General features: G+C 42.1%; 1 protein-coding gene across 1 annotated transcript in view; it reads left to right on the forward strand.

Annotated features, from left to right (window-relative positions):
* Nucleotides 1-18,759, forward strand: part of yeats2 (YEATS domain containing 2) — a 64,956-nt gene that overhangs the window by 19,881 nt on the left and 26,316 nt on the right. Inside the window, exons 11-13 of the mRNA XM_014192065.3 lie at nucleotides 20-262; nucleotides 655-807; nucleotides 10,446-10,540. Of these exons, the coding sequence (XP_014047540.3) occupies nucleotides 20-262; nucleotides 655-807; nucleotides 10,446-10,540 (491 nt within the window). The remainder of the gene's footprint in view (nucleotides 1-19; nucleotides 263-654; nucleotides 808-10,445; nucleotides 10,541-18,759) is intronic.

Here is an 18,759-nt window from a genome sequence, read left to right on the forward strand (position 1 = left end):
ATCTTCCCCTTCTGTCCAGGTCTGCCCGTCAAAGCAGAGACTGGAAGGTCTGGGGTGTACAGCGCGCCCCCCTCGGCTTCGGAACGCACCCCATCCCGTCCTAAAGTCACAGAGAAGATCACACTGGGTTCCCATGGCAACTCAGCCTTCCAGCCAATCACGGCCAGCTGTAAGATCGTCCCTCAGGGACAGGTGCCCAGCCCCTCCGAGTCCCCCGGGAAATCCTTTCAGCCAATCACCATGAGCTGTAAGATTGTGTCAGGTAACTATCTCCCAATGGGATCTGGCCGTATTGGAGTGGGGGGAGGGAAGGGGTTGTGAGTTGATTAAAATAATTCAATGGTGTTATTTAGATTTTTGTTTTCATAGTCAGTCAGACCCACTCTTAGTGTCAGTGGAGACATTTGTTTGATTTGTTTCATTATTCCCCCCAAAATTAAGAAACTATAGGCCAATCTCAGTTTAAAAACAGTCTTTTAAGATTGAAAAGGTTTTGAATTTCAAATGTGAGGCACAAGCGCCTTAAGGAAATCTTTAGATCGATTTTTGTTCATGGGCTTTTTTTTAAGATACAGAGCTTTAGAAAAATGCATGTTTTAAAATGAATATTTTTATAATGAGCATGTTGTTTGTGATTTTGTTTTGATCCCAAAGGTTCACCCATCTCCACACCCAGCCACTCGCCCCTCCCCCGTACCCACACCTCCACCCCAGTACACACCAAACAGGGCTCCTCCGTACTCAACAACCCTTACATCATTGTTGACAAGCCCGGCCAGGTCATCGGCATGGCAGCAAACTCCACGGGTACGCTACTGCTCCACTCGACAGCTCCACTCTTGCCCCTAGATTCTAGACACTGATCTCACTGATCTTCCCTAATGATTTGGGTTAGGTTTTTGGATTATCTCCTGCAGCACAATGTGAGGATGTACTGTAGACTGTGCCTCCCACACAGCACATGATAATGGTGTTGTAGGCTCTCCTCGGCCACTGTAGGGCCAACGTTCCCCTCCCACACACCACCATTGCAAACATCCCAAGGCTGAATCTAGTGCACTCTTACTTCTCTCCTCTGATACTGATAAACCTCCACAGTTGACTATATTCTCTAACGTTCCTAAACCCTTTCAGTTGTCTCAAATCAAATGTATTTATATAGCCCTTCTTACATCAGCTGATATATCAACGTGCTGTACAGAAACCCAGCCTAAAACCCCAAACAGCAAGCAATGCAGGTGTAGAAGCACGGTGGCTGGGAAAAACTCCCTAGAAAGGCCAAAACCTAGGAAGAAACCTAGAGAGGAACCAGGCTATGAGGGGTGGCCAGTCCTCTTCTGGCTGTGCCGGGTGGAGATTATAACAGAACATGGCCAAGATGTTCAAATGTTCATAAATGACCAGCATGGTCAAATAATAGTAATCACAGTGAACAGGTCAGGGTTCCATAGCCTCAGGCAGAACATTTGAAACTGGAGCAGAAGCACGGCCAGGTGGACTGGGGACAACAAGGAGTCATCATGCCAGGTAGTCCTGAGGCATGGTCCTAGGGCTCAGGTCCACCGAAAGAGAGAATTAGAGAGAGCATACTTAAATTCACACAGGACACTGGATAAGACAGGAGAAATACTCCAGATATAACATACTGACCCTAGCCCCCGACACAAACTACTGCAGCATAAATACTGGAGGCTGAGACAGGAGGGGTCAGGAAACACTATGGCTCCATCCGATGATACCCCCAGACAGGGCCAAACAGGCAGGATATAACCCCACCCACTTTGCCAAAGCACAGTCCCCACACCACTAGAGGGATATCTTCAACCACCAACTTACCATCCTGAGACAAGGCCGAGTATAGCCCACAAAGATCTCCGCCACGGCACAACCCAAGGGGGGGCGCCAACCCAGACAGGAAGACCACGTCAGTGACTCAACCCACTCAAGTGACGCACCCCTCCTAGGGACGTCATGGAAGAGCACCAGTAAGCCAGTGACTCAGCCCCTGTAATAGGGTTAGAGGCAGAGAATCCCAGTGGAGAGAGGGGAACCAGCCAGGCAGAGACAGCAAGGGCGGTTCGTTGCTCCGGTGCCTTTCCGTTCACCTTCACACACCTGGGCCAGACTACACTCAATCATAGGACCTACTGAAGAGATGAGTCTTCAATAAAGACTTAAAGGTTGAGACCCAGTCTGCGTCTCTCACATGGGTAGGCAGACCATTCCATAAAAGTGGAGCTCTGTAGGAGAAAGTCCTGCCTCCAGCTGTTTGCTTAGAAATTCTAGGGACAATTAGGAGGCCTGTGTCTTGTGACCATAGCGTACGTGTAGGTATGTACGGCAGGACCAAATCGGAAAGATAGGTAGGCGCAAGCCCATGTAATGCTTTGTAGGTTAGCAGTAAAACCTTGAAATCAGCCCTTGCCTTAACAGGAAGCCAGTGTAGGGAGGCTAGCACTGGAGTAACATGATCAAATGTTTTGGTTCTAGTCAGGATTCTAGCAGCCGTATTTAGCATTAACTTAAGTTTATTTAGTGCTTTATCCGGGTAGCCGGAAAGTAGAGCATTGCAGTAGTCTATCCTAGAAGTAACAAAAGCATGGATGAATTTTTCTGCATCATTTTTGGAATGTTACGTGAATGGAAAAAAGCTGTCCTTGAAACAGTCTTGATATGTTCGTCAAAAGAGAGATCAGGGTCTAGAGTAACGCCGAGGTCCTTCAGTTTTATTTGAGACGACTGTACAACCATCAAGATTAATTGTCAGATTCAACAGAAGATCTCTTTGTTTCTTGGGACCTAGAACAAGCATCTCTGTTTTGTCCGAGTTTAAAAGTAGAACGTTTGCAGCCATCCACTTCCTTATGTCTGAAACACCGGCTTCCAGCGAGGGCAATTTTGGGGCTTCACCATTTTTCATTGAAATGTACAGCTGTGTGCCATCCGCATAGCAGTGAAAGTTAACATTATGTTTTCAAATGACATCCATCCCCAAGAGATAAAATATATAGTGAAAACAATAGTGGTCCTAAAACGGAACCTTGAGGAACACCGAAATGTACAGTTGATTTGTCAGAGGACAAACCATTCACAGAGACAAACTGATATCTTTCCGACAGATAAGATCTAAACTAGGCCAGAACTTGTCCGTGTAGACCAATTTGGGTTTCCAATCTCTCCAAAAGAATGTGGTGATCGATGGTATCAAAAGCAGCACTAAGGACATTGTTTGTCTTCAGGAAGGCAGTGAGTTGCTGCACAACAGCTTTTTCTAAAACTTTTGAGAGGATTGGGTGATTCGATATAGTCCGATAGTTTATGTTTTCTGGGTCAAGGTTTGGCTTTTTCAAGAGAGGCTTTATTACTGCCACTTTTAGTGAGTTTGGTACACATCCGGTGGATAGAGAGCAATTTATTATGTTCAACAAAGGAGGGCCAAGCACAGGAATCAGCTCTTTCAGTAGTTTAGTTGGAATAGGGTCCAGTATGCAGCTTGAAGTTTTAGAGGCCATGATTATTTTCACCATTGTGTCAAGAGATATAGTACTAAAACACTTGAGTGTCTCCCTTGATCCTAGGTCCTGGCAGAGTTGTGCAGACTCAGGACAACTGAGCTTGAGAGGAATACGCAGATTTAAAGAGGAGTCCCTAATTTGCTTTCTAATGATCATGATCTTTTCCTCAAAGAAGTTCATGAATTTATTACTGCTCAAGTGAAAGCCATCCTCTCTTGGGGAATGCTGCTTTTTAGTTAGCTTTGCGACAGTATCAAAAAGACATTTCGGATTGTTCTTATTTTCCTCAATTAAGTTGGAAAAATAGGATGATCGAGCAGCAGTGAGAGCTCTTCGATACTGCACGGTACTGTCTTTCCAAGTTAGTCGGAAGACTTCCAGTTTGGTGTGGCGCCATTTCCGTTCCATTTTTCTGGAAGCTTGCTTCAGAGCTCGGGTATTTTCTGTATACCAGGGAGCTAGTTTCTTATGACAAATGTTTTTAGTTTTTAGGGGTGCAACTGCATCTAGGGTATTGTGCAAGGTTAAATTGAGTTCCTCAGTTAGGTGGTTAACTGATTTTTGTCCTCTGACGTCCTTGGGTAGGCAGAGGGAGTCTGGAAGGGCATCAAGGAATCTTTGGGTTGTCTGAGAATTTATAGCACAACTTTTGATGCTCCTTGGTTAGGGTCTGAGCAGATTATTTGTTGCGATTGCAAATGTAATAAAATGGTGGTCTGATAGTCCAGGATTATGAGGAAAAACATTAAGATCAACAACATTTATTCCATGGGACAAAACTAGGTCCAGAGTATGACTGTGGCAGTGAGTAGGTCCGGAGACATGTTGGACAAAACCCACTGAGTCGATGATGGCTCCGAAAGCCTTTTGGAGTGGGTCTGTGGACTTTTCCATGTGAATATTAAAGTCACCAAAAATTAGAATATTATCTGCTATGACTACAAGGTCCGATAGGAATTCAGGGAACTCAGTGAGGAATGCTGTATATGGCCCAGGAGGCCTGTAAACAGTAGCTATAAAAAGTGATTGAGTAGGCTGCATAGATTTCATGACTAGAAGCTCAAAAGACGAAAACATCAGTTTTTTTTTTTGTAAATTTGCTATCGTAAATGTTAGCAACACCTCCGCCTTTGCGGGATGTGCAGGGGATATGGTCACTAGTGTAACCAGGAGGTGAGGCCTCATTTAACACAGTAAATTCATCAGGCTTAAGCCATGTTTCAGTCAGGCCAATCACATCAAGATTAGTGATTATTTCATTGACTATAACTGCCTTGGAAGTGAGGGATCTAACATTAAGTAGCCCTATTTTGAGATGTGAGGTATCACGATCTCTTTCAATAATGACAGGAATGGAGGAGGTCTTTATTCTAGTGAGATTGCTTAGGTGAACATCGCCATGTTTAGTTTTGCCCAACCTAGGTCGCGGCACAGACACGGTCTCAATGGGGATAGCTGAGCTGACTTCACTGACTGTGCTAGTGGCAGACTCCACTAAGCTGGCAGGCTGGCTAACAACCTGCTGCCTGGCCTGCAACCTATTTCATTGTGGAGCTAGGGGAGTTAGAGCCCTGTCTATGTTCGTAGATAAGATGAGAGCACCCCTTCAGCTAGGATGGAATCCGTCACTCCTCAGCAGGCCAGGCTTGGTCCTGTTTGTGGGTGAGTCCCAGAAAGAGGGCCAATTATCTACAAATTCTATCTTTTGGGATGGGCAGGAAATAGTTTTCAACCAGCCATTGAGTTGTGAGACTGCTGTAGAGATCATCACTCCCCCTAACTGGCTGGGGGCCAGAGACAATTACTCGATGCCGACACATCTTTCTAGCTGATTTACACGCTGAAGCTATGTTGCGCATGGTGACCTTTGACTGTTTCATCCTAACATCGTTGGTGCCGATGTGGATAACAATATCTCTATACTCTCTACACTCGCCAGTTTTAGCTTTAGCCAGCACCATCTTCAGATTACCAGGGGGCAGGGCTACCGACGTTAAGGCTAAACAGTGTACGATCGCTGTATGATTCGTTTTAAGTCTAATACTGCGGGCAATGGAGTCGCTAATGACTAGGGTTTTCAATTTGTCAGAGCTAATGGTGGGAGGCTTCAGCGTCTCAGACCCCGTAACGGGAGGAGTAGAGACCAGAGAAGGCTCGGCCTCTGACTCCGACCCGCTGCTTAATGGGGAGAACCGGTTGAAAGTTTCTGTCGGCTGAATGAGCATCACCGGTTGAGCATTCCTACAGCATTTCCCTCCAGAAGCCATGAGAAAGTTGTCCGGCTGCGTGGACCGTGCGAGGGGATTTATACTACTATCTGTACTTACTGGTGGCACAGACGCTGTTTCATCCTTTCCTACACTGAAATTACCATTACCTAACGATTGCGTCTAAGGCTAGGCTGGCAGCACAGCTATTCTCACCATAAGGCAATCGTTCTCCTGTATATTATGAGTACAGCGACTGCAATTGGAAGGCATCATGTTAATGTTACTACTTAGCTTCGGCTGTTGGAGGTCCTGACGAACCATGTCCCGATAAAGCGTCCGGAGTGAAAAAGTTGAATGAAAAAAACTTGAGGGATAACTAAAAATATAAACAGTAATTAAAAAGTAAAAATGTGCAGTTTTACAGCAAATGTTCTGCAATTCTACACATTTTGCCATAGGTGGAGAGAAATGTTTGCTGTTTTTAATATGGTGTCTGAGTAAGAGTGACTAACAAAATCAATGGGCGTCCCCCGGTCTGTTTAGACTAACTTACCAATTTAAAGAAAAGTTAACTGACATGGGCTGTTTGAGTGACTGACATAACAAGAGCAAAACTGCTGATGCACAACCAACGTTCGAAATTGCACTATATATATATATATATACAGTACCAGTCAAATGTTTGAGCACACTTACTCATTCAAGGGTTTTTCTTTATTTTTACGATTTTCTACGTTGTAGAATAATAGTGAAGACATCAAAACTATGAAATAACACACATGGAATCATGTAGTAACCAAAAAAAGTGTTAAACAAATCAAAATATATTTTATAAACTCAGCAAAAAAGAAACGTCCCTTTTTTAGGACCCTGTCTTTCAAGATAATTCGTAAAAATCCAAATAACTTCACAGCTCTTCATTGTAAAGGGTTTAAACACTGTTTCCCATGCTTGGTTCAATGAACCATAAACAATTAATGAACATGGAACGGTCGTTAAGACACTAACAGCTTACAGACGGTAGGCAATTAAGGTCACAGTTATGAAAATTTACGACACTAAAGAGGCCTTTTTACTGACTCCAAAAGAAAGATGCCCAGGGTCCCTGCTCATCTGCGTGAACGTGCCTTAGGCATGATGCATGAGGACTGCAGATGTGGCCTGGGCCAGGGCAATAAATTGCAATGTCTGTACTGAGACGCTTAAGACAGGGAGACAGGACGGACAGCTGATCGTCCTCGCAGTGGCAGACTATGTGTAACAACACTTGCACAGGATCGGTACAGCCGAACATCACATCACAGGATGGCAACAATAACTGCCCGAGTTATACCAGGAACACGCAATCCCTCCATCAGTGCTCAGACTGTCTGCAATAGGCTGAGAGAGACTGGACTGAGGGCTTGTAGGCCTGTTGTAAGGCAGGTCCTCACCAGACATCACCGGCAACAATGTCGCCTATGGGCTCAAACCCACCATCGCTGGACCAGACAGGACTGGCAAAAAGTGCTCTTCACCGACGAGTCGCGGTTTTGTCTCACCAGGGGTGATGGTCAGATTCGCATTTATCGTCCAAGGAATGAGCGTTACACCGAGGCCTGGAGGTGGAGGGTCCGTCATGGTCTGGGGCGGTGTGTCACAGCATCATCGGACTGAGCTTGTTGTCATTGCAGGCAATCTCAACGCTGTGTGTTACAGAGAAGACATCCTCCTCCCTCATGTGGTACCCTTCCTACAGGCTCATCCTGACATGACCCTCCAGCATGACAATGCCACCAGCCATACTGCTCGCTCTGTGCGTGATTTCCTGCAAGACAGGAATGTCAGTGTTTTGCCATGGCCAGCGAAGAGCCCAGATCTCAATCCCATTGAGCACGTCTGGGACCTGTTGGATCGGAGGGTGAGGGCTAAGGCCGTTCCCCCTAGAAATGTCCGGGAAGTTGCAGGTGCCTTGGTGGAAGAGTGGGGTAACATCTCACAGCAAGAACTGGCAAATCTGGTCCATGAGGAGGAGATGCACTGCAGTACTTAATGCAGCTGATGGCCACACCAGATACAGACTGTTACTTTTGATTTTGACCCCCCCCTTTGTTCAGGGACACATTATTCCATTTCTGTTAGTCACGTCTGTGAAACTAGTTCAGTTTATGTCTCAGTTGTTGAATCTTATGTTCATACAAATATTTACACATGTTAAGTTTGCTGAAAATAAACGCAGTTGACAGTGAGAGGACGTTTATTTTTTTGCTGAGTTCATTTAAGAATCTTCAAAGTAGCCACCCTTTGCCTTGATGACAGCTTTGCACACTTTTGGCATTCTCTCAACCAGCTTTATGAGAAATGCTTTTCCAAGAGTCTTGAAGGAGTTCTCACTTATGCTGAGCACTTGTTGACTGATTGTCCTTCACTCTGCGGTCCAGCTCATCCCAAACCATCTCAATTGGGGCCAGGTCATCTAATGGATGGTGTATCGCTGCAGAATGATGTGGTAGTCATGCTAGTTAAGTGTGCCTTGAATTCTAAATAAATCACAGACAGTGTCACCAGCAAAGAACCCCTACACCATCACACCTCTTTCTCCATGCTTCACGGTGGGAACGACATATGCGGAGATCATCCATTCACCTACTCTGTGTCTCACAAGGACAGCAGTTGGATCCAAAAATCTTAAATTTGGACTCATCAGACTGAAGAACAGATTTCCACCGGTCTAATGTCCATTGCTCGTGTTTCTTGGCCCAAGCAAGTCTCTTCTTATTATTGGTGTCTTTTACTAGTAGTTTCTTAGCAGCGATTTGACTATGATTCAGTTTCCTCTGAACAGTTGAGGTTGAGATGTGTCTGTTACTTGAACTCTGAAGCATTTATTTGGGCTGCAATTTCTGAGGCTGGTAACTCTAATGAACTTATCGTCTGCACCAGAGGTAACTCTGGGTCTTCCTTTCCTGTGGCGGTCCTCATGAGAGCCAGTTTCATCATAGCGGGTTTTGCGACTGCACTTGAAGAAACTTTCAAAGTTCTTGTAATTTTCCCCATTGACTGACCTTCATGTGTTAAAGTAATGATGGACTGTCATTTCTCCTTGCCTATTTGAGCTGTTCTTGCCATAATATGGACTTGGTATTTTACCAAATAAGGCTATCTTCTGTATACCACCCCTACCTTGTCACAACACAACTTATTGGCTCAAACGCATTAAGGAAAGAAATTCCACATATTTACTTTTAACAAGGCACACCTGTTTACTGAAATGCATTCCAGGTAACTATCTCATGAAGCTGGTTGAGAGAATGCCAAGAGTGTGCAACGCTGTCATCAAGGCAAAGGGTGGCTCACCTTGGTTTTATCAGACCAGAGAATCTTCTTTCTTGGTCAGAGTCCTTTAGACCTCTTGGCAAACTCCAAGCAGGCTGTCATGCCTTTTACTGATGAGTTGCTTCCCTCTGGCCACTCTACCATAAAGGCCTGATTGGTGGAGTGCTGCAGAGATGTTTGTCCTTCTGGAAGGTTCTCCCATCTCCACAAAGGAACTCTGGAGCTCTGTCAGAGTGACCATCGGGTTCTTGGTCATCTCCCTGACCAAGGCCCTTCTCCCCTGATTGTTCAGTTTGGCTGGGCGGCAAGCTCTAGGAAGAGTCTTTGTGGTTCCAAACTCCTTCCATTTAAGAATGATAGAGGCCACTGTGTTCTTGGGGACTTTCAATGCTGCAGAATTGTTTAGGTACCCTTCCCCAGATCTGTGCCTCGACACAATCCTGGCTCGGAGCTCCAATGACAATTCCTTCAACCTCATGGCTTGGTTTTTGCTCTGACTCTGTGGGACCTTATATAGACAGGTGTGTGCCTTTTGCAAATCATGTCCAATCAATTGAATTTACCACAGGTGGACTCCAATCAAGTTGTAGAACCATCTCAAGGATGATAAGTGGAAACAGGATGCACCTGAGCTCAATTTCGAGTCTCAAAATGGTCTGAATACTTATGTAAATATGTTTTTCCTGTTTTTTTATTGTTTTTTAATTATCAAAGAAATCTAAAAACCTGTTTTTGCTTTGTCATTATGTGGTATTGTGTGTAGGTTGATGAGGAAAAAAATATATTTAATCAATTTTAGAATGAGGCTGTAACATAACAAAATGTGTAAAAAGTAATGCTTTCCGAACGCATTGTATATGTTTTTGTAATTTGATCCGGGGCCTACATTATTTTGTGCACAGGGCCGCCAGTTGCCCATCCCTGGTGTATACTGACTAGGCTACGCTTCATTGTAAATTCAATTTCAGAATGTGTGTGTTGGCATTTGGCCGTTCAATGTATCAGTGTCAGTCTCAAGTGGAGCACAGTGAAATCACATTCTCCCACTGCTGTACTTCAGCGCTTTGTAGCTCTAATTCACATTCCAGTCATGTGCTCTGCTCTCCCACACAGCCTCTCCCATATCCCATACATCCACCAACGCTTAGTTTCAACTGATCCAGGGCGGGCGGAGGGGTTTAAAGTGTTCCATGTTATTTCAAGCTGATGTTGGAGTTTGAGCTGATTCACTTAGTTTTCCTTAGTTTCTCTTTTTCTCTCAATAGCTTAGTTTTAGTGCTGTAACCCACCTAAATCTTTTGAATTCAATATCCTTGTGAAACAGACAGATGCCATTACCAGGACCCAGTCTCAGGCAGTGACCAAAATATATTTTGATAATTGATTGATGGTCTCTGTCTTACAGGAAGTCCCACAGCCAAGCAGTCGGTTACGGCCCAGGGGACTCGCTCTCCGGCCCCCAAGGTTCACACAGGCAGCTTCCTGTCCTCAGGGGTCAAGGTGAGTTACACAGAGCTGACATAGAGATCGCTCAAATGTCAATGGCCGTGTCACCACGGTAAAATATTCAGGAAAACCTTTTAATGGCCAGGTCCCAATTTCCCAAAAGCATCTTATGGCTAAGTTCATTGTTAGAACCTTCATAGGAGCATTGTTAAATCTCAGAACTGTTTCCCAAAACCATTGTTATTAACTTTGCACTTGAAAACGCACGTAATCTAACACCTGCCTCAGACAACTCGTAAAACAGCTAAGTGCATCATTAGATGCTTATTTGTGCTTCACATTATACACAGATAAACATAGATTTACACTAGCTGTGTTCGAATACTCATACTAACCGTGCAATTTGTGACGTGAATTGAGTATATAGTATGCTTATTGGTCATAGTATGGATATAGTTAGTATGCCAAAAGTTCGCCAAAGTATGAAGTATACACGCAGAGGACACTATTTCCGTACTTTAGGGCCCATATGCAGCTCTTAAGGAAATGGCCATGGCTTCACATCGTTTTCAGATTTGACGAAAATGGCGGAAAATATGCAGCCAAAGTACAACAAGAGCGGATACAGATTTATTGCTTTAACTAATTATGACAAATGTTGAGCAATGTAATAAAGTAATGACTTTTCAAATGAGTTACCTTACACGTTATGTTGGCTGACAATGTCTTAGCTACGCCATCCTTACAAACCGCATAGCATTACAGCAGTATGTACCGGTATGTTAGCTAGCTACCTAACGTTAGTTGCCTACTTATATATCAAACTTGCCAGTATATTAACTATAGGCTATCTAACGAACGACCCAGCGTTTATTGACTTGATTATTCCCGTCATTCTTAGTTTAGCTAAACGGTATAGTCATTGTGCGTATCAATGGGTGCTTTCGTAAATTCGCTCTGGCTATCTACTCCGATTTCAGAGCACTCTCGTCTGAGTGAACTAGAGTGCAGAATCTCTGTTAGTGCGAGTAAAATGGTCAGAGTGATCTCATTTGTGTCTAGCAAGCTAGCCGACGTTAGCTTGGGTGCTTGACTGACGTTGTAAGGTCAGAACGCTCAAATCAACCCTACTCCTCTGCCCGAGCGTCCAGTGTGCGCTCCGAGAACTAAACACTCTGAATTTACAAACGGACCATCTGACAACGCTCTGAATTTACGAGCGCACTCTGGCACTCCAGATTGAATTTAAGAACACACGCAAAGTCGTAAAATGTCTAACTAGTAATTTGTTACGCTAGCAAGAGGTTGCATACCAACAGCATCAACTTCCGGTAGACAGGTGAAGAGCTAGTACGCTCAACTGAAGGATACTGTTAATTTCCAGTATACTAAAATGAACTAATAGTATGTAGTATATACTCATTAAGTATGTAGAATACAGTATGTTAGTATGGGTATTCGAACACAGCTACTGAGTGCCTTTATCACGGTAATGGCCCGCCCCTTAAAGGGGCAGCAGAACATTTTTGTCTCATCTAATGACTCAAATATTTTGGGGTACGTTGTGATTCATTGAGCATGGAACACTCCAAAAACCATTTATACACACGATTTTATACTTTTACAATTTATTGTACACCTTAATTTATTTGTGTGCTCATGAATATCAACTAACAGTATGTACTCCTTGTCAAATATTTTTTTGCATTAGAACCCTGAACTAATAATAATAAACAAGTCGTATCACTCAGCATTTTGTGGCAGGGCAGGCACTGATTCTTGATGTTCAGTTGTAGAACTGTTTATCTGTTTTACTTTTTACTTGAGGTCGACCGATTAATCGGAATGGACGATTAATTAGGGCCGATTTCAAGTTTTCATAACAATCGGTAATCGGTATTTTTGGACACCGATTTGCCAATTAAAAAAAAGAAATGTGTGTGTGTATATGTGTATATATATATATATATATATATATATATTTATTTTTTATTTTTTTTACACCGTTATTTAACTAGGCAAGTCAGTTAAGAACACATTCTTATTTTCAATGACGGCCTAGGAACGGTGGGTTAACTGCCTTGTTCATGGGCAGAACGACAGATTTTTACCTTGTCAGCTCGGGGATTCAATCTTGCAACCTTACGGTTAACTAGTCCAACGCTCTAACCACCTGCTTTACATTGCACTCCACGAGGAGCCTGCCTGTTACACGAATGCAGTAAGAAGCCAAGGTAAGTTGCTAGCTTGCATTAAACTTATCTTATAAAAAACAATCAATCATAATCACTAGTTAACTACACATGGTTGATGATATTACTAGTTTATCTAGCCTGACCTGCGTTGCATATAATCGATGCGGTGCGCATTTGCAAAAAAGGACTGTCATTGCTCCAACGTGTACCTAACCATAAACATCAATGTCTTTCTTAAAATCAATACACAAGTATATATTTTTAAACCTGCATATTTAGTTAATATTGCCTGCTAACATGAATTTCTTTTAACTAGGGAAAATGTGTCACCTTTTGCAACAGAGTCAGGGTATATGCAGCAGTTTGTGCCGCCTGGCTCGTTGCGAACTGTGTGAAGACTATTTCTTCCTAACGAAGACAGCCAACTTCGCCAAACGGGGGATGATTTAACAAAAGCGCATTTGTGAAAAAAGCACAATCGTTGCACGACTACCTAACCATAAACATCAATGCCTTTCTTAACATCAATACACAGTAGTATATATTTTTCAACCTGCATATTTAGCTAAAAGAAATCCAGGTTAGCAGGCAATATTAACCAGATGAAATTGTGTCACTTCTCTTGCGTTCATTGCACGCAGAGTCAGGGTATATGCAACAGTTTGGGCCGCCTAACTCGTTGCGAACTAATTTAGGTTGTGCAATGTAACAGGAATATTTAGATAAAATACGGAACGCTTCCGTATTTCACTGAAAGAATAAACATTTTGTTTTCAAGATGATAGTTTCCGGATTCGACCATATTAATGACCTAAGGCTTGTATTTCTGTGTGTTTATTATATTATAATTAAGTCTATGATTTGATATTTGATAGAGCAGTCTGACTGAGCGGTGGTAGGCACCAGCAGGCTCGTAAGCATTCATTCAAACAGCACTTTCGTGCGTTCTGCCAGCAGCTCTTCGCAATGCTTCAAGCATTGCGCTGTTTACGACTTCAAGCCTATCAACTCCCAAGATTAGGCTGGTGTAACCGATGTGAATGGCTAGCTAGTTAGCGGGATGCGCGCTAATAGCGTTTCAAACGTCAATCGCTCTGAGACTTGGAGTAGTTGTTCCCCTTGCTCTGCATGGGTAACGCTGCTTCGAGGGTGGCTGTTGTCGATGTGTTCCTGGTTCGAACCCAGGTAGGAGCGAGGAGCGGGACGGAAGCTATACTGTTACACTGGCAATTCTAAAGTGCCTATAGTCAAAGGTATATGAAATACAAATCGTATAGAGAGAAATAGTCCTATAATTCCTATAATAACTACAACCTAAAACTTCTTACCTGGGAATATTGAAGACTCATGTTAAAAGGAACCACCAGCTTTCATATGTTCTCATGTTCTGAGCAAGGAATTTAAACGTTAGCTTTCTTACATGGCACATATTGCACTTTTACTTTCTTCTCCAACACTTTGTTTTTACATTATTTAAACCAAATTGAACATGTTTCATTATTTATTTGAGGCTAAATTGATTTTATTGATGTATTATATTAAGTTAAAATAAGTGTTCAGTCAGTATTTTTGTAATTGTCATTATTACAAATAAATGAATAAAAAATTGGCCGATTAATCGGCATCGGCTTTTTTTTGGGGCCCCCCAATAATCGGTATCGGCGTTGAAAAATCTAAATCGGTCGACCTCTACTTTTTACTATTGTATGTAAATAATTTATTTTAACATACACTGGTTAAAAGACTTGGGTCACAAAAAGAAATTGAATTGAGTAATATACCACTTCTTACTAGTAATACATTTATTGTATTATAAACATTACAAAGCAAGCTCATCCATCATTTGCGATTGTTGGTGTAATTATGGCGAAAAAATATATTAATTCATACAACAATTATAAGCTTAAGAATGTGCACATGCCTGTAGAATATGCTTAAATGTTCCAAAATGCAGTTAGCGGAAAACACCATTCTCAAAGCGCAGAGTATGCTGCAGCGGTTTCATGTCACAGAAATAAAGAAAGATACATCAACTAACATGGGTTGCTAATATGACTAGGATTATCATCAACTAGCAGGGTTACTAATATGACTAGGATTATCATCAACTAGCAGGGTTGCTAATATGACTAGGATTATCATCAACTAACATGGGTTACTAATATGACTAGGATTATCATCCACTAGCAGGGTTACTAATATGACTAGGATTATCATCAACTAGCAGGGTTACTAATATGACTAGGATTATCATCAACTAGCATGGGTTGCTAATATGATTAGGATTATCATCAACTAACAGGGTTACTAATATGACTAAGATTATCATCAACTAACATGGGTTACTAATATGACTAGGATTATCATCAACTACCAGGGTTACTAATATGACTAGGATTATCATCAATTACCAGGGTTACTAATATTATTAGGATTATCATCAACTAGCAGGGTTACTAATATGACTACGAATATAATCAACTAACATGGTTTACTAATATGACTAGGATTATCATAAACTAACATGGGTTACTAATATGACTAGGATTATCATCAACTAGCAGGGTTACTAATATGACTAGAATTATCATCAACTAGCAGGGTTACTAATATGACTAGGATTATCATCAACTAGCAGGGTTGCTAATATGACTAGGATTATCATCAACTAGCATGGGTTACTAATATTATTAGGATTATCATCAACTAGCAGGGTTACTAATATGACTAGGATTATCATCAACTAGCAGGGTTGCTAATATGACTAGGATTATCATCAACTAGCATGGGTTACAAATATTATTAGAATTATCATCACCTAGCATGGTTGCTAGTATGACTAGGATTATCATCAACTAACAGGGTTGCTAATATGACTAGGAATATTATCAACTAGCATGTGTTACTGATATGACTAGGATTATCATCAACTAGCAGGGTTACTAGTATGACTAGGATTATCATCAACTAACAGGGTTACTAATATGACTAGGATTATCATCCACTGGCAGGGTTACTAATATGACTAGGATTATCATCAACTAGCAGGGTTACTAATATGACTAGGATTATTATCAACTAGCAGGGTTGCTAATATGACTAGGATTATCATCAACTAACAGGGTTACTAATATGACTAGGATTATCATCAACTAACATGGGTTACTAATATGACTTGGATTATCATCAACTAACATGGGTTACTAATATGACTAGGATTATCAATATGACTAGGATTATCATCAACTAGCAGGGTTACTAATATGACTAGGATTATGCCTTTGGCTGCTGGACAATAAAATAACATTGATTTGAAAACCAATAGAATGTGAAAAATGCTGGTTTCAACGTCATAACACGTCGTGTTTATAAAATAATTCCCTCAACATTTCTATGGCCGTATTTTAGCTAGGCTACTTTGAAACAAGGTAAAACATTCTTCATAAAATGACATAAAACGGCTAGGTTTAAAACAAATACGTTTATGGTTAAATGGTCTCATTATGTTTGTCAGTCATGACTGGCGTTTAGTCTACATTTAGTTAATTAAAAGTCTCATTAAAGTTTCTGGCACCTCCCTGCTGTCGGCATCGGTTTCGACATGAGGCTATAGCCAATATGCATATCACCTACACTTTTACATGTAGGCTTTTTTATTTACGTACAGGAAAAATACATTTGAATATTATTCCAATGTTGGCCTCTCTGATTGAATTCTGATCGTGGTAATGGTTTCATGGTGATTTTTGTGTAATTATATCTATATTGTTCCTGTCTGATTTTTTAATTTTTTTTTACTAACCATGTTTTTAGGCTATACAGTATTTGTTTACATTGACATTGTTTACAAACATTGGAGTAAAATAAAGATATATTTTGGGTTATGACAGTTGAACTAAGGCATTTAAAAGTTATTTTCTTCAAGAATTAATGGGTATATACACTGAGTATACCAAACATTAGGAACACCTTCCTAATATTGGTGTTACAGACCCTTTTTTTTTTATTTTTGGACTAGTGACTTGAGCTTTTGGACAAGTAAAAAATCTGTCATGCCTGTCGGAAGTACAAGTGGCAAAAAAAAGTGAATGTCAAGCCCTGGTTAAAGCTATAATTTTGATATCATAGATGGTCAGTCCTTGCATTCATAGCTACACTTATATATACAAAAGTATGTGGACAGCCCTTAAAATGAGTGGATTTGCCTATTTCAGCCGCACCTGTTGCTGAAAGGTGTATAGAATCGAGCACGCCGCCATGCAATCTCTATAGACAAACATTGGCAGTAGAATGGCCTTACTGAAGTGCTCAATGACTTTCAAAGTGGCAATTTTCTGCACTGCTAGAGCTGCCCCGGTCAACTGTAAGTGTTGTTATTGTGAAGTGGAAATGTCTAGGAGCAACAATGACTCAGCCACGAAGTGGTAGGCCACACAAGCTAACAGGATGGGACCGCCAAGTGCTGAAGCGCATTGCGTTTAAAAATGGTCTGTCCTCGGTTGCAACACACTACCGAGTTCCAAACTGCCTCTGGAAGCAACGCCAGCACAAGAACTGTTTGTCGGGAGCTTCATGAAATGGGTTTTCATGGCCGAGCAGCCACACACAAGCCTGAGATCACCAGGCGCAATGCCAAGCGTAGGCTGGAGTGGGATAAAGCTACCTGCCCCAATGCATAGTGCCAACTGTAAAGTTTGGTGGAGGAGGAATAATGGTTTGTGGCTGTTTTTCATGGCTCGTGCTAGGCCCCTTAGTTCCAGTGAAGGGAAATCTTAACGCTACACCAATGCAACGATTCTATGCTTCCAACTTTGTGGCAACAGTTTGGGGAAGGCCCTGTCCTGTTTCAGCATGACAAAGCCCCTGTAAATAAAAAGAGGTCCATACAGAAATGTTTGTCGAGATCGGTGTGGAAAAACCTGACTGTCCTGCACAGAGCCCTGACCTCAACCCCATCTAACACCTTTGGGATGAATTGGAAGGCAGACTGCAAGCTATGCCTAGTCGCCCAACATCAGTGCCCGACCTCACTAATACTCGTGTGGCTGAATGGAAGCAAGTCCCCACAGCAATGTTCCAACATCTAGTGGAAGCCTTCCCAGAAGAGTGGAGGCTGTTATGGCAGCAAAGGGGAGCCCAACTCCGTATTAATTCCCATGATTTTGGAATGAGATGTTCGACAGGCAGGTGTCCACATACTTTTGGTAATGTCTATGAATTTGAGAGTGGTTACATTTCTTCAGCCCCAACCCCTTAGCTTTTTACCCAAGTGGTGGGATATGCTTTGTTGTTATTTCAACTGCAGATTGCCCCTTTCAAGTTTAAACCCTGAAAACACAGGCGTCTTCCATGAATGACTTTGATTACCAAAGTCTTAACCTGTCATGAGTACTTTTCATAGAACTCTTTCAGTCCTAACAGTGTTGAGCTTCCAGGAGATTTATGTCAGAGCCAACCCAGCAGTCTGTGTGGTATAGTGACTTCCTGTCTCTGTAGACACTTCCTCCCTTGAACAACACTCTCTCTCGCTCTCGCTCTCTTTCTCGCTCTTTCGCTCTGTGTATTATTAATAGTGTGCCACTCTGCCAGGGTGCTATCTTCAGCAGCTGTAGGCAGCCACTTGGCAAGACATTTAACTTGGACATCATTCTAAAAGGGAATTGCATTGCAGAGGGAATAACTGCAAGGTTCTATATCTAAACACACGCGTTTGTTTTGCTCTCCTTGTGGGGACCAAACAATTGATTCCCATTGAAAATCCTATTTTCCCTCACCCCTAAATGTAACCCTTAACCTAACTTAAACCTAACCCTAATTGTATCCCTAACTCCTAAGCCTAAAATAGCCTTTTTTCTTGTGGGGACCCACAGGTTGGAATGTTCCTTGTTTTACTATCCTTTTGAGGACTTCTGGTCCCCACAAGGATAGTAAAAACCCCAAAAAACACACAGAGTTGGTGTCAAACCCCTGTAATAAAATCAACCCACTCCCCAAACTCTCCACAGATGAAACACAATTTCAGGGCAGATGAATTCCGACAGTACTGTAGGCAGGAACGCGGTGCTGCTGTGATACTCA

Source organism: Salmo salar, chromosome 03, assembly GCF_965601325.2.
Source record: "Salmo salar chromosome 03, fSalSal1, whole genome shotgun sequence".
Taxonomy (NCBI): Eukaryota; Metazoa; Chordata; class Actinopteri; order Salmoniformes; family Salmonidae; genus Salmo; species Salmo salar.